Source organism: Prunus avium, chromosome 1, assembly GCF_965620075.1.
Source record: "Prunus avium chromosome 1, drPruAviu1.hap1.1, whole genome shotgun sequence".
Lineage (NCBI taxonomy): Eukaryota > Viridiplantae > Streptophyta > Magnoliopsida > Rosales > Rosaceae > Prunus > Prunus avium.
The window spans coordinates 54,613,917-54,630,845 of NC_142284.1; the positions used below are offsets into that span (position 1 = coordinate 54,613,917).

General features: G+C 38.3%; 2 protein-coding genes across 2 annotated transcripts; both read right to left on the reverse strand.

Moving 5' to 3' along the window:
* Positions 1-201: 201 nt before the first annotated feature.
* Positions 202-9,159, reverse strand: LOC110766401 (Zinc finger C-x8-C-x5-C-x3-H type family protein). The gene is made up of 10 exons (XM_021969732.2): positions 4,196-9,159; positions 3,609-3,810; positions 3,359-3,509; positions 3,118-3,217; positions 2,887-2,961; positions 2,245-2,335; positions 1,809-2,079; positions 1,663-1,705; positions 1,488-1,591; positions 202-925 (listed from the first exon to the last, which is right to left on the reverse strand). The coding sequence occupies exons 1-10, from the start codon at positions 9,003-9,005 to the stop codon at positions 500-502; spliced, it is 6,273 nt and encodes a 2,090-aa protein (XP_021825424.2). The 5' UTR covers positions 9,006-9,159; the 3' UTR covers positions 202-499.
* A 2,703-nt stretch (positions 9,160-11,862) lies between these two features.
* On the reverse strand, positions 11,863-16,039 carry LOC110766408 (protein kinase STUNTED). Its single transcript, XM_021969739.2, has 10 exons — positions 15,527-16,039; positions 15,346-15,443; positions 14,804-15,053; positions 13,960-14,691; positions 13,606-13,854; positions 13,345-13,508; positions 13,174-13,253; positions 12,862-13,009; positions 12,615-12,764; positions 11,863-12,527 (listed from the first exon to the last, which is right to left on the reverse strand). The coding sequence occupies exons 1-10, from the start codon at positions 15,696-15,698 to the stop codon at positions 12,285-12,287; spliced, it is 2,286 nt and encodes a 761-aa protein (XP_021825431.1). The 5' UTR covers positions 15,699-16,039; the 3' UTR covers positions 11,863-12,284.
* Between the last annotated feature and the right edge of the window lie 890 nt (positions 16,040-16,929).

Here is a 16,929-nt window from a genome sequence, read left to right on the forward strand (position 1 = left end):
ATGATGATGTTCCACGTATTTATGAGGATAAGATTGAGTTGCGTGTGGTAAAAATGAACAGGCAATTAGCAGCCATCACATATTCACTTCCAGTTTTGTTTTATCCAAAATGAATTATTAACTAATTACGCAGAAGATCCACAAAAATTCTTAACTCCTTCAACATTCAGAAAAAAATTCGGGCTCAGGGGAATACTCACATGGAAAACAATCTCATTTTAACACTTGTAATTTTACAGTATACAAATGTACAAGGAAATTTATAAAAATAAGAAATTGAAAAAAAAAATCTCAATTTCTTAGTAAAGAAACAAAAAATCTATAACTAATACATCTGAAACTGATGAATTGGCTAAAATATTCGCAGGGCTATGGTGTACAAAGGATTCTCCCGGATCTTCCTTCTAATTTCTTCCAGTATTTACTCGAACCGCATTTACAACAAACTAATTACTCCATGGCATATAGCTTGTATACCGTCCCTCTTGAGCTGCCACTGTTATAAGATGTTTGTCTTCAGACTCCTGTCCAGTAAACGAACCGGTTTAATTAGCTCATCAAGGTCATCTAATTCTAATTCAGAGGAATCACTGTCGCACGATGCAGCTTGCTCGTTTATTGGATCATTGCTTTCTCCGGCCTCCTCATCACTAGCATCAATGCTAATGAAATCAGCAGCCCTTCCATCATCAAATATGCCATCACCATTTTGTGCACAGTGCTTTCCAGACACTGCTCTCGGCTCAGAAAAATTGATATCCTTGGATACAAAGTAACGGCCCCAAGCGTTTTTTTGTTCTCTTGTTCGTTTCCTTTTCTTTCCCTTTGTTCGGTTTCTGGGGTGGTGAAGCTTGCATTTAGGACCATGAGGACAGGTTCCAGTTGCTTCAAAAGACGGGCAGACATAGCTGTGCTTCTTCCGGCACTGTGAGGGACATATATATATTCTATTTTACTTATTCCAACATTAGTGTATGTTTTTTTGTTGAGAGAGAGAGAGAGAGAGAGAGAGAGAGAGAGAGTGAAAACCTAATATAATAACGAGAAATCCTTTTCGCATCCACCTATTTTCCACATATCTATAATTTAGCAAATTATACTGAACACATCCACCTATCCTATTCCCAAAACAACCCTGAATAAAAAGGATGATGTGCTCATTGAACCATACGTCCAAATGAGTGTTCAAAAATTTATTTCCCACAAAATCAATATGCATGCTTGATACGTCCACTACAGTTAACTTTCTACTCTCCTCTTCCATCAACCATTCCACTATCTTCCCATACACCCAACCCTCACCAGTTTTTCCTATGGCATGTCCAAATGAATGTAGGAAAGGAATGCATCCCCACATGCCACATGCCACATGCACAAATTAAACTAACAGATAAGCCTTCGTACTAACAAGAGAAAAGAGTCCCAGATTCAAACCAATATAAAGATCAAAACAAACAAAAAGAAAGTTGTATATAATAAGACATTACCTCATTCCCGTCAGCACAATATCCCTTAAGAAATCCTTCACAAGTAGATGCCTTTGGATTCACATTTACATGTCTGTAAGGACAACTTTCATTGGAGCACAAACCTGCCAGGAAACCTGTTAGAATTTTTCATTTCCATTAATACCTTAAATAGCACAATGTTACCAGAATGCACCTTGCAAAAAGTAAGAACAGTCCTGCATTCTTTCGGGAATGACCTGCATGAAGATAAATATAAATAGGGAAAAAAAGAAGATAAATGTCGGAAAATAAGTATAAAGATCTGCTGTAGATCACGTGAAGTCCTATCACATGGTAAACCTTATGAGTCAACTTGCAGTTGGGATTGGAACACAACCCCTTCAAAAACTTTGTGCAGACTGCAATTTTAGAGGGATCATGAATATAGGGGCATTTTCCATCATCCTTGTTGCACTTGCCAAATCTCGTAAAAAACTGACAGTACTTCCGCTTCTTTGCCAACCGCAGTCTGGCAGTGTGCAAACTCCATCGAACTCTTTCATTAGCCAATATGCGAGTTCGTTTCTTCGGATTTCTGATAAGCTGATTACCATTGCCAATCCGCACATATCTGCCAAAATGGGAATGCATTTATATCTGACAACTTAAAAGCTTAAGAGGAGAGTAATTATAACTTGGAGGTTTCTATGACACAATCAACTGACATTCACATTTGCTCGCATTAATTTCAGCAATCTATGTACTCTATTTCATGGCATAAACTAAAGCAACTTACTCATCATTGCCGATCACCAATCTCCTTGGAACATAAGATCTCTTGGCATCCTTTTCTGGATTGAGCACAGCAGAGCTTGATGATCCGTCATCTACACAGAGCATGAGTGAAGATTGTATGACAAATTTGCTGATAAGATATTATCAGAATAGAGTGTAAATATCCCAAACTGAGAGAAAAAAGAAGGCTTTACAAAGAAAACACCTAAAAGGTCATTAATCAGCTTAGAAATATTTCTTCGGACTCTGAACATACAGCTAAATATAATTCAAACAAGAAAACGAAAAACAGAGTACAGTGTGTAGGCACATGCTGATAAACTATACATTTAACCTGCTAAATAATGTCAAAATCTTGTCGCAATAGAAATCAGCAGTTCCAAACTAGTCAGCAATCAGGGGCACATCATCAGCCCAAAATTATAAATCCCAAAGATATGAAGAAAGAAAAAAAGTCCCTCTCTTCCCACTTTCCAGTCACTCGGGAACTAGATGTGACTATCTACTCGTAAAAGGTTGAAACTTAAGAACATGTGGTGACCAGATCCATTATCCAGAAAAAGAAAAAAGTAGACAAAGCTCCTTGTATATGAAGCACAAAAAGATGACTAGGGCATTCAATATGCAGCTAAATTAAGTCCACCTGAAATTCTCTGAAGTGTTCGCCTTGAAGGATCCATTTTGTAACGGACACAACCAATGCGGAATATACGTTTTCCTGCCATATCATGAGATACTTAATAATCAAGTAAACATCCTCAGGGAAAAGACATACTGAAGGTGCACACCAAATGCAATACAACATGCAAGAACTGCTCATGCATCTGAGACATCAGAATTATCATAAGGCTCACTACACTATGAACTGACTTACCCGATATATTATTTCTAAATTTAGACCCAGAACCAACGCAAGCAGCACCACTGTGTTCTCTTTTCTTCTTCTCTACTGCAGCAACAGCACGTGTAGCTTCCTAGACAATGTTAATACAAATAATTAATATGGAGAGGGAAAAAACAGTTTCTGACTTGGCAACCATTACTTGACTTAAAAGAAAGGGGATAACTTTCAAGGGAAAAATAATAGCCTGCCTGTTCGTATATAGCCAACTAACCTCATTAGCTTTCTTTGAGCGACTTTCAATGGATTTTGACCATTTTAAACTGGACCCACCAACACTTAATACTTTGTACATTCTAAGTGAAAATCCATGGGTTGACCTAGTGTATACAGTATCCCGCCTTCTTGACAGCAGCAGTTTTTTACTGAAAGAAGAGATTAATATTTGATCTGCTTAAGCAACATATCCAAATGTGATTAAAACTAAATGCAGCTTCAAAGCAAGAAAAAAATATATAGCATACCTGATTGTTGATGCAGAACTATATTTGAAATTGGAAGCCTGACTTTGCATGGAAGTCCTCCAGTGTCTTGCTCTTTTCCACGGAAACAGGTGAGGCAATACCTTCTGATGGTCAAATGAATCACCATCATTGTTCGATGCCTGTGTACCACGTGGCGTCCACACCAAAGAGTTTTTTCCAGTTTTACTTGTCTTTGCAATAACTGTAAATAGAAACCCCACTTGATTTTATCATGCCAGAGGTAATATGATTATAAAACACGGAATGGGTTACCATACGAGAATGTCAAATTTGTAAAATGATATCATCATTGAAATGTGAAGCATGAAAAGAACTTAAGTTGGAAAAGGTTGCAAAAAAAAGGAAGCTTAAATACATTTAACAAAGTTGGAAAAGGACAACATCAAGGAAAGAGAAAAACATTCAGATGCATAACAGTTGGCAGTAATGAATAAATGAAATTGATCAAAGCTACTTTTGCCCAGATCCAGAAAATTCATTTCAAAATATTGGTTGATGCCATCTATCAGTGTAAAAGAATATTATTGCAGGGAGAACACCTCATTGAAAAAGTTCTAATAGCATACCCTTCTGTGATCGCTTCTTGCCATATATTCTGCTGGGGACAATCTTAGGAACCTTTTGCACCTGTGAGTTTAAATTGTCATTGGACATGATAACTGCCTGTTTAGCATGACCTTCTGAAGATGTCCTAATTAGCTGATTTTTGCGCCTCTTGTAGTAGCCGTCAAAGGATGAGTGTTGGATCTTATCAGCATTGTGGACAGGAAGGTCACAAGGACTGGAAGATGCAACCAACTGATTTAACTTGCGCTTTACATAGACAATATTCTTCGTATTTGAAGGCGCCAAATTCCCATCATGTAGTTCCGTCTGGTTTTCCAAACTGTTGAATGGACCACTAAGATTTTCCTGAGTTTCAGAAGTTACCAGTGAGTCATTGACAACAATTTTTGCATCTTTAGTTTCCAAACAATTCATAGGATCTGACGTAGTTTCACCACTAAGAAGAGGCTCAGCCAATTGGGATGATGTACGAACCCCCAAAGAGATGGCATCACAAGTAGATAATTTGGCTCCATTGGGCAACAGGGGTCTGGGCCTATCAAAAGGAGCATTCATTTCTCCCGTTCTCACGAGACTTGGAGGGTTTTTAACATCAACCCTACTGTCAGATCCTGCATTCTTCTTCAACCCATCTATACCTAAAGAGTTCAACCGATAAACAGCTGAGCTAAACCCATGAGAGCTTTGAGGTAGAGCAGCAACTGGAACTGGTTTTCTAACAAGGCTGTTGCCTTTACGCACATAAGAATTACTCTGAAGTTTTCCATCTTTTGGTGGTAAGATTCTTTGGGGTGGAACAGTACTCGAGAAAGGCATACTTGCAGGAAGAGAAGATGCAGATGCATTACCATTTCGATGCCAAGTCCGAGGTTTTGCCATATGATTTGACGAGCCAGTCTTCTTTGAGGTAGAAAACACAGAATATGAATGACCTGGAACAATCCTATGAGTAGCTTGACCCAACTGATTCTTCAACCGAGATTCAGCAGTTACGAGATTCAAACCATGAGCTGTCTTTTTGCTATCCTGCAATGGCAAAGCTACTGTCTTCCCCGTGACTGATTGGCCACCTTCAGTTACAGGATGTGGTGTTAAATTAGATTTGGTACACTCTGATAATGAATTTTGAGCAGATGCACTGCAACCAACTTCAACCACAGACTTCAAATCTAATTTCTGGTCATCCCCACAATCTTTTCCATCAGAAATTTTAATAACTGATGGACTACAAGTTCGCATCTGCACGCCAGGGACATCAGTTGAAGTTTCTGGAGAACCCGTATCTGATAGTGTATCAGGCACAGACTCCACCCCTTCATCATTAGAGTTAGTGGTGGATACTTCATTGTCATTGGCGCACAACAGCAGACGATTTGAAGCAAATGGCAATGTATCTTTCACAGAGACATAATCTGATTCCATATCTGTGCAGGAAAATTTATAACCTAAATCTGGAGGCTCGACTTCTGAAGAAACTCTGCATAAAGCAGTCTCACCATGTATAATAACTTGCTCGTCTGTTGCAACTATATCAAAATTTTCTTCACGGTTGCTTTCTATGTCCATAATGTCAAGGTGATGATTATTTATGACCATAACTTGAGTACCTGCCTCTTTCTGCTCATTTCTCAATTGTGATGGACAAAGGAATAGTGTATCTGAAACTGACTCTTCATAAATTGAACAGGAGTCCACACCTTGGTGCTCAGACTTCATACCATCATTAGTAAAGGCATCCCTAGCTGCAGCTACAGCGTCAGATAATACTCCTGCTATATTATCCTTAAGAAATACAGTGCTTCCTTCTTGAGAAGGCATTAAATTAGCAGTAGCAAGGAGAAGACCTGTGCTGGAAGCAGCAACTTCGTCTTCTTCTTGTGTTGGAACATCATTAGACTTCAAAGGTGCATCTGTATAAAATGTAGATTTATCTGTAGGTCCATCATTGGTTTGAGATGTAGTCAATACTAAATGAGAGGCAGATAACTTTCTCTTCTTTATATACTTCGGTGAAGTCTCATTGGGATCACAGTTAACATCACTTCTAGTTGATAACTTAGCCTCACAAAGTCCATCTACTGAGCTTTTCCCATGCATAACACTTACCCCATCATTAACACGTTGTGAGCCAATATCTAACTTTCCAACACCAAAAACAGCGACTTCTGCATGACTAGCATCCTTCAGGGATGAACTTACTGTTGTATCCACAGAATTTTTGTTGACGGAAACATTTATAGGCTCTGCACAAGTGTTGGAAGCCCTTGAAGAGTCTAATCGAGACCTAACTTTTCTCTTCTTTTTATTCTTATGAGTAACACCCTTACTATCTCCAACTGACTTTGTAATATCTGGAGATCTTTGTGTGGCACAAATTCCAAATGATCTGGAGGCACCATCTGCAGATGGTTGCTTACCAATAATATTCTCATCATAATTAGTACAAACTTTGTCAGAATCCCAGGTGGTACCTCTACCAGAATTGGAGCAAACAGCTAAGGTCTCCCCCGAACTTGACAAACCAACAGTCATGCTGCTTTCTGCTGAAGATATACCCTTTGGAAGTTCTTCCACAAAACCAATTTGAAGTGATGTGGGGAACTGATATTTACAAACATTCTCATTGATGGCATCCACAGTGCCAATGTCATGAACAATTATTTCCTGATGTAACACATTTCTCCCACTCTCAATATCCAAGGTGGTTTCTGTACCATGGCCTGAACCATTTGCATTCATAATGTCGTCATGCATCATAATTTTCTCTGAACTTAAAAAACCAGAATTGGCATTGCCTTCTACAGATAGCATGGCCTCTGATGATTCTTTTCGGATGACATTATCAAGTGATAAACTGTTACCACTGTGACAAATCTGTTTGCTGACATCTATAACACCATCAGTTTCAGGACAACTAGCTACCCTAAGTGAATCAGTTACATTGTTGCTAAAATTTGAAATCGTAAGCAAGCCCTGGAGAGAAGTATCTACAGTCAGAGGACCCTGATCAATGTTAAATTCTTCATGATTCGAAGAACCCAATTTTGAAGTTGAGTTGCTCCCAGTACTCTTACTACAAGAGTTGGCTTCAGTGCCATGCTCATCTGATAACATGTTTAGGGAAGAGCCATCTACTTTTTTATTTACAGGCAACGCATGCACATCATTTGAACATGGATCAGCAAAAGAAGAGGTTTCGCCCCTGTCAGCCCCAAAAGCTGCAGATGGTCTACAAATAAAGCTATCTGCTACTCCAGGTTCATCAATCTTATTTTTTGGCAGTGGTTGAGGATTTATGACCTTTTTCACTACTTTCTTTGCCACTTTTTTCTTCTTAGAAACCTTGAGAGAGGGCATTTGACCAGAACCAGCACTTTTATCAGCTCTTTGTAAAACCTTGCTTTTTGAAGCCCTTTCCACTTCACTCTTTCCAAACGAATCATCAGTCACATTAGAACACGGCTGTGAATCGATATCACACCTACTCTCAACACCAGAAGTAGTCACTTCCTCTTCCAACAGTCGCAGGTCCTTGTCTGAATTGGATGTCATATCCTCAACAACTACAGAGCTATCCAAATGTACAGCATCCTCACTGAGTTTAGTGAGTTGAGAATTTGAAAATTCCCTGTCAAACACTGAATCTCTCTTAAAATTCCTATTCCCAACTGTCTTTGCCACTAGGGAATTCGATTTAAATGATACATCAAGTTCCAAAGGGCTCCCACCTCTCTCTTCTTCATCCATCTCACGATCCGAATACTCATAATGTCCTTTCCCTCTGTGGGAACTAGAGCCAGAATTATCAAAATAAGCAGAGTGATTCTTGTGACTAGGTTTTGCCATTTGCAGCCGGAGCAAAGCACTCTTCTTCTGAATCTGCTTCCTCCTATTATTACTACTACCTCTTCCTGATTCCGAACCATAATACTCCCGATTCCCTGAAACATTCCGACCCCCATTAGTCTCATCAACCTCGAACGGATCATACAACTCTCTACTAGCTTGTCTGTCATGATGAACCCATCTCTGAGTATTCTCATACACTTCATCCCTCCTACCACCACCACTCCTCATCAACTCATCATACCTGCCATCATAACCTCCGGATTTCGAATCAAAATCCAAATTATTGGAATTCAAATGATTCGAATTCTGATTCGACACAAACCCCAATTCGCGATAAGCAATTTCAGAATTGGGTTCTACACGAGCTCGGCGACGATTATTATACTCATCGTCGACCACCCGCTGATCCCGGAGCAGTTGTTCATTGTACTCGCTTCTAAACCTAGCACTACCACTACCCTCTGATTCAAGCCTAAACTGGGGTTTATGCGATTCACGATCACGCTCGAAATCAAGATAAGCCCTCGAAGGGTCCCAAGAATCGGGATTCTTTTCGAGGTAGGGAAGATCAAATTGGGGCAATCGATGATGGCGATGGCGCTCGGCATCGAGAGTGACTCGGCTGGAGACACGGGGCGAGGAGACAGGGAAGTCGTGAAGAGAGTGAAAGGTTCTAGAATGTTCGGAATCAAAGGGCAATTGGGGCTGGCTGGGGTTGTAGGGATGGGGCGGCGGTGGTGGAGGTGGAGGCAGAGGGTGATACGACGACGTTGGGGGTAGTGGTGGCTGTGGAGGCGGCGGTGGTTGGATTTGTGGTGGTGGTTGCTGGTGATGGTGGTGGTTGTAGTGGTGGTTGTTGTGGTGGCGGTGAGGATAGTTTGGGAAATTCAGGGGGTCGGCTGGGTAGGGATGAGAAGGAGCGTACCTTGGGTGCTGGTGAAGGTACTGAGGCAGGTCCATGGAAGGCAGATCTTGGCTTCCTATCTTTGGCTTCTTCTTGGGTTTCTTGGCTCTGCTCTTCTTCTTCTTTGAATTTCTTGTGCGACTTTGCGTTTCTTTTGTTTGGGTTCAATCCAAATTGGATCGGCTTTTTTTCTTTTTGTTTTTAGGTGGGCAGTTTTTTCTCGCGTTCACACTATGAAACCGATGTAAAGGTTTTTTTCAGTTTTCGAAATAAGACGACATGTCGTTCTTATGTTTCAGTTTTCAAATGGTATGTACGTGTTAGAGGTGTATAATTTTATTTTATTTTCGGCCAAACCCATTCTTTGAATCTTGACTGACAAATCTTTTAAATATTTTCCAATTATAATTTGATGATCATTTATGTAAAATAAATGAGTCAATAATTTGACAAGATATACGTTTAAGATACGAAAAATCCACTAATACCCAAATGATTTTCATCCTCTTTGACTTTGACAAATTTCAACCCAACTCTTACGTAAAAAAATGTTTTACTACGGTCATCCCTAATGTAAAGCATGTGTGGAGCAATAGCAGAGGGTCTTCAATTTTTTTTCTTTTTTATACAAGCGATATTTTACTTTAATATAATCTAAATTACGAGCAGAAAAATTCGAACTCATGTGCAGAGTGAGGAGCACATCCGCTCTAGTCAACTAGACTAAGCCCATATCTACTTAAATTCACTTAGGGGGGTGTATTCAATTAAGAGTTTCAAAGAGTTTAAAAGAGTTTAGAAGTTTGGGTGTATTCAATTCAGATTTTAAAAGAGGTCGTAAAAGTTTGGGTGTATTCAATTCAGATTTCAATTGATATTAAAAAAATACATCAAAATCTAGGTGTATTCAATGATGACTTTTTAAAAGTCAAACAAAATTTAGGTGTATTCAAAAAGTAATTTATTTTGAAGGAATTAATAAGTTGCTCGATTTCGTTAGAAATTAAAGTGGTAAGTATAAATACAAAAGGCTTTGACAAATCTTATGTGAACCCTAGAAACTTTGAACGTGCTCTACGCTTTCCAGTCCTTGAACGTGTGTGCAAAATATCTTCTCTTTTTCTACGCTTTCTACTCTTTACAGTGCTTGAATAATTGTTGTTGCTATACATCATCATATATCCAAGCAATTGATGTTGCTTGTATTCGATGCACATCATGTATGAATCGTTGGTGTTTCTTGAATAGTTATTGTTGCCATCATCAAATATCAATGAACAGTACATCATCATCATATTTATTGCTGTGCATGTACTTTTTCTACAATTTTTCTACTTTTCATTCTTTTCTTTTTTTTTTTTTTGGTTCCTGTTTTTTTTTTTCTTGAATAGTTTTTTGGTTGCTGTTTTTTTTTGTTTCTGTACTTTTTCTACATCATCCTTTTTCTTTGGTTGCTGTTCCTCAAATATCAATAGCCTTCTTCATCTCCAATCAGCCTTTTTTTTGTTCAGTGTTTCTCTTCTTTATCAATGTATAATATATATATCTAGTCCATGCCAAAACAAAAAGGAAAAAAATTATCTTCATATATGTATTTTTTCTTATAAACTGATTAAAGATTGCATGTATTATCTAGTAACATTATAAATGGGAGATTCACAACAAGGAAAAGGAAAAACACCTTATAACCCATGGACCTCGAAAGAGAGCAATATGCTATTAGAGATGCTATGAATGACGGGAGTCAAAGATGAGCAATGAAGCAGATACTTATTCGTTTTTATGCATTTAGAATTATAGTTTACTTATCATTTTTTTTGTATTGAAATTACTTTTGCGCATTTTTCATAAACATGCAGACATAAATCCTTATTTGGTTGCACATTTGAGCAAATTAGATGCCCTTCTTTTTTTATTTTCTTTGGATGCCCTTTTCTTATTTGGTTGTAAAGGTACTTTTCTCTTTTGAAAATCTAGAAAAACGATAAACAAACCAAATAAAAAATAAAAAATAATAAAAAATATATTTAGAACTCTAATCAACTCTTTTAAAATCTACAATAAAACTCTAACAAACACCATCAAAATCAATCTAGGAATTCAATCAAACTCTATGTGGAGTTGATAGAAATCAATTGAACTACATTGAACTCTATAAACTTTATAACTCCATTCAACTCTTTTAAAATCTTAATTGAATACACCCACCTTAGACATTAAAAAATTCAAAACTTCCCCATTATGCAATAAAGATGGAAACATAGTGAGTTTTGATTATAAAATATTTTCTAGTATTTCAATGTTAGGCTAAATTAAAGAGAGCCTCATCTCAAGAACTCCTATAAAATAAGTTATTTTAGCCAGTAAATAGTGAGCGAGTTGGAACAACTTTGCTTTTTTTCTTTTTTTTTGGTTGACATTTCTCTCCTTTTCATGACTAAGTACGGTACAAAATGTAGGTGGCAATTAGTAAATATGGGTGTTACTGGTTGAAGAAGCTAGTACTCTTGCTATTGAAATTTATGGGTGCTGTAGTTGAAATGACAAAAATGGGTCTGAGGTGTCGGTGAGAGGTTCATGGATGGGAAGAAGACTGGTTGACTTGCCATGAATTCTGACCAAAAACTTGGTCCATAGAAATGGTGGTTCTGTTGGTATGTTGTGAGGTGTAGGGAAGACCCTCATGACTTTAGTGGCATAAAGGGCTTATCACCATGTGAGGATGCTGTGGATAGCGTGGTCCAGTGGAAAGGAATCTAACAACACAGTGATTTTGAAGGAGAAAGCAAATTTACCAAGTTGGAGGGAGGATAATGACTTGCATTTGTATATCCCATTTTTTAGCACTGTTTTTTTATCATCGAAACGAGATATTCGAATTTGAGACATCTTCTAGATTTTCTAGGCCACATGTACACAAACGTAAGCAGAATCACTCATATTTCAGGCTTGTGCTCACTCTTAGCAAAATGAAAAACCATCCAGAATTACATCTTTCAACATTACAAGAGTGTCCAACTCTTGGTCTAATTGAGACCAAGAAGTAAATTGACACTATTAAGACAAACGAAAAAAGAAAACCAAAAAACATGTAAAAGGAAAACCAGCCCAATAAACAAGGACTAGTTTTATGACTGTAGGGAAGGAGGGGGGCACACACAGAAACAACCTCTCATCCTAAACCCATCTATAACTATAAGCCAACCACTTGGAGAAGATGTGAAAACCACTGTTTTTAGTTTTCTTTTTCTCTTTCTTGAGGGGGATTAATATACAAATGAATCACACAAATGGGAAGTGAAATTACTAGAGCATTGTGCCAGTAAAATTGTTGATTAGTCAAAGCTTGATGAGCGGCTCCACCGGCCTTTCAGGTAGTCCTCTAAAGAGACACTTTGCTCAATGCTGCTCATGGAGAGTGAGTCATCCTCCACATCAAGCAGTGCAAGGTTAAGGTGAGACTGCAGATTCGAACGTGGACATGCTTCGTCCTCAGGCACATCGGATTCCTCCAGAGCATGAACTTGTAGCCTTGCCCACTTAATCACATCTGCACCACCTTGAAGGAGCTTCACAATCTGTGCTCAGAAAGAACAGATATAATTTTGTTAAAGTTTATTCAGATATTTTAGTTGTAAGCTATGAAGCCATCACATCCAACTTACAAAGCTCATTTGGGGCCTAGCTCGTGGGGCATGTCTTATACAAAGAGTGGCTGCTAAAACCATTCTCTCTATCTGCTCCTGGTTGTAGTTATTGCTTAAACACGGATCTAATAGTTGAGACATCTTCCCACCGCTTAGAATTGGCTTGGCCTGGACAATACATTTCAATAATTCAACTTTCTATCAGGAGACAACATCAGGAGGTACAAAGAGTACTGCTAAACCTTACTGGAAAAGAGGGACATACCCACATGACCAGGCTCTCATGGCCTTTTGGATAGTCACTGCTTATAGGCTTTCTTCCAGAAAGAAGCTCAAGGAGTACGACACCGAATGCATATACGTCAATCTTGTCGTTTACTTTGCCATACATAAAGTATTCAGGAGCCAAGTAGCTGCATTAAAATGCAATAATGTTATTAACTAATCAGCATGCCATAATTTACATTGTTTTCCTAAGCAGTACTTACAATTTTGAAATTTTATTCATCTTTGTAGAAAAACAGAAGTCTACAGTTAGAAGATGAAAGCTAAAAAGCTGTGAGATGAAGTTACAAACCCAAAGGTGCCTGCAACATCAGTGCATGTTATATGTGAAGAGGAGGTTGATGCCCATTTTGCCAGTCCAAAATCAGAGAGCTGAAAAAACCATGTAGAAATAGTATAAAACACTGACCATTTGAAGAAGAAAAAAAAATGCATATTTGAAAGCAACAAAATGATCAGGTACCTGTGGCTCAAAATCATCAGATAGTAGAATATTGGATGACTTGACATCCCTGTGGATTACAGGTTGAGCACTGCTGGTGTGCAGATAATCCAAGGCCTCAGCTACACCCACAGCAACCTTATATCTCTCATTCCAACCAAACGTAAGCGGATCCTTCTTACTTCCTAATACGATAAAAAATAAAAAAAGTTGTAAATTAAAGTAGAATTACACAAATCTCTTCGAGTAATGTCTAAAGCCAGAGACATATATAGTATGTACCATGGAGATTCTCTTCAAGGCTTCCTCTTGATAAGAAATCATAAACCAAGAGAAGATTGTTATCCTCAAAACAGAACCCCAAAAGGGAAATAATGTTATTGTGGTTTAAGGTAGTAATAATCTCTATTTCCAAAACAAACTCCTTCAATACATCTTCAGATGGTTTTAAGATTTTCACAGCAAGTTCTTTGCCGTCAGGAAGGCAGCCTCTATAAACTTGACTGCTACCGCCTCTCCCAATGAAGTTTTCTGGGATTACAGAAAGAAAAAAAAAAGTTTTCTTGAATAAACCACATAAATACAAATGGGAAAATGAGCAGGATATTTGACATATGAACTGTGTGGACAACATACCAGCCAAGAAATATGATGTTGCTGACTGAAGTTCCTGGTAGGTGAACAATCTGCAAGTAGCCGAGTACTTCTCATGCAAACCCTCCAATTCTTTAGGCAGGCCTTTTGAACTGTGGTCTGGTGAAGGAGGGGCAGTCACTGCCTCACTACCCACTGCAACAATTGCACCACTTTCTCCATTCAAACAGAAAGGTTGATCTTCACCTGGATCACAACTACTTTTTCTATCATCAAAATTGGAGGTAGCTGAAGGCTGCCTACTGGGCAACTGCATTGCCCACTGAACTACTGAGATCTTCCGGACCAGAGACCTCTCTGAAATTTGCTGGTCTGGTAATACAGCCCGTCGAAGCAGTGGCCAACCAGGTCTCGCTTCAGGTAATTCTCTGATCAACATAGAAATAGAACTTGCTGCTGCTTCCTCTTCTTTCTGTACTGGCACTATAGCCATAGATCTATCTTCACCGTCATCCGCAGAAGACTCCACTGCAGACTGGTGACAAGAATTATCCACAGAGGGCCGTGAACATATTGAGCATTTCTGTTTTGCAACAGTCTCAGAAGATTCCAAAAAGAGTTTAGCAAATCCCTGCTCCAATTTCTGACAATCGACCGGACCATATGTGTCCTTTAAGGCCACACTGTCACCGCCTTCATTGAGTACTTTGGAAGACTTATGCAGTGATCGGTGAAATGCAGTGAGCAAACCATTTCGGCGATGCTCTTCACTTCCTGAAAACAAGTACTCAACTTAGAGCCCCATCCACTATAGCTATAAACAAATTAAACAATAAAAACCATAGAAAGCACCCCAAAATTAGAAGAAGAAAAAAAATCTAAATACCTTGGGGGTCACAATAAGTTTTTTGAGAGCCCTCTCTGCTGAACACAACTTTCCCATTATTTACAGCAAGAACCCCACAATCCTTGGACAGTTTCTTAGCACAGTACTTGGCAACGGTGGTCGATGACCGGATTTTATGGTGGTTCTGAGCAGTGCCCACTATAACCTTACTTGCAGTATAAGAATTTGCTTCCCTGACTAAAATTTTTTTGACTGATGCTCCTCTGCAGATTTTAAGCTTGAGATCCACCTGTAAATGTTCAACCAAAATCCCAACTTTTTAACTTTCTGTTAGGCCACTGAAAAAATGATGAAACTCTCCAATGCACTGAGACTAACGCAAAACTTGGCTCCATTGTTTTGAAACTTTGACCTTAAGTAGTGGAAAACATAAAAGAAAAAATGATTCGTCTCGTGCTTTCACTCTTTCATTTTCTAAGCAAACAACCAGAGGATATAACAAAATATACGAAAGGACAACAAAATCCCAGAGGATATAACAAAATATACAAAAGGACAACAAAAATTTGCGAGAAATGAACCTGTTTCAAGTTGCAGAAACCTTCATAGACGGCAAGAACAGAGTCGAACGCTTTGACAAGGGAAAGAAGCGACGACTTCCCATCTTGATCCACAATTTCTACACATACCCAATTCATCAAAACCAGTTAGTTTTAAAAAAACAAAGAAAAGCAAAAAATCTTACACTTAAATTTCACTCACCATTTTTACCAAGAACATGCAGAGCAATCACACGGTCACCAGGCTGAGCCACTTTGACCAGAGCCCAAGTAAGCAGCTCTCTGCTCTTGGCGTCCAGCTTCACTCCGACCACAACCGAACGGCCTCCAGAGCTCTCCATCTCTGCTTGTTCACCATAATTATCTTGTACCATTTTCAAGTGCTACAATGCGTCAGAGTCCAAGCGATGTCGTTTTGGTATCTGGGTCAGTTCCCGGCAGCTCTGTGTTTCCGTTGCCGGTGCTGTGAATTCATGTCAATAGGCTTATAAAGAGGCTTAGAGAGAGAGAATGAGAGATGGATTGGTTTGGCTTTAACCGTCGTTGGTTTGGTTTGGTTTTGGTTTGGTTTTCAATTTCAGGTGCTCGCAAATGGCAGTCATACCAGTAGAAGAAAAGGAAAGCGTAGCAATTTAAGGCTACTGGGCGGCCCTACTTTTACCTCTAATTCAACTCACGTTCAGTTTACTCTGATCGAGCTGCTTCAACCGAGAGTTATTATTATTGGTGAATAGCTTTTTCTGCAAGTGATTAAGGTTTTGTTTATGGTGATTGGATCTCTGGGTTGGCCCACCTGCAACGCACATGGACTTAGACGGGAATGGAATCGGCTTAATAAACTTACCTTAAAAAAAATATATATATATATCTCTCTCTGTGGATCACATTACGGTTACACCCATTATATTTTAGAGATATTTAGTCATATATCCATTTTTAACATTAAAACTATAAATAAATCATACATCATTTAATTTATATAAATAAACTCAAAAAATGATAGTTGGCCGTATTGAATTTAATTTTGATTATTAAATTACTTTGATGCCCTATTGAGTGTTTTGGACTATTTTATGAGGTTTTGGAGTTGAGTTTGTTTTAAGAAATTAATGGCAGTTTTGTAATTTAAAATAAGTTAAAAGTCTTTTTGTTATGTTGCAAATGGGCTTTAGGTGTGTTTCTAAAGTCCATTTCATATGGGTTTTTTTTTTTTAATAATTTGGGTTCCTATATTTGGTATAATAGTAAATCTTCCTATATTTTATTCAACAAATGAAGTGTTGATTTATAATTGGGCTCATTCATTTTTTAATTATTTTGAACAAGTAAGTTTCTCTCATTTTAAATTGGTTTTGAGATTGGATTGGAACATCAATTTTTTTTCATGGTATTCGAGAATATCAACGAGATTTCATTTTCAGAAAAGTCGTGACTGGAATAATTTATTTTCTTCTTTCTTATTACTTGTAATGTAAATACACGTGCCGTTAAAGTCTAAACACGATAACCATAACAAGAATTCCACCTTCAAGTTGGAAATGCAAAACCTGTTTTTGTTTTCCTAAACATGCAAAAACTCTATTTAATGGGTTTTGAACACTCGTG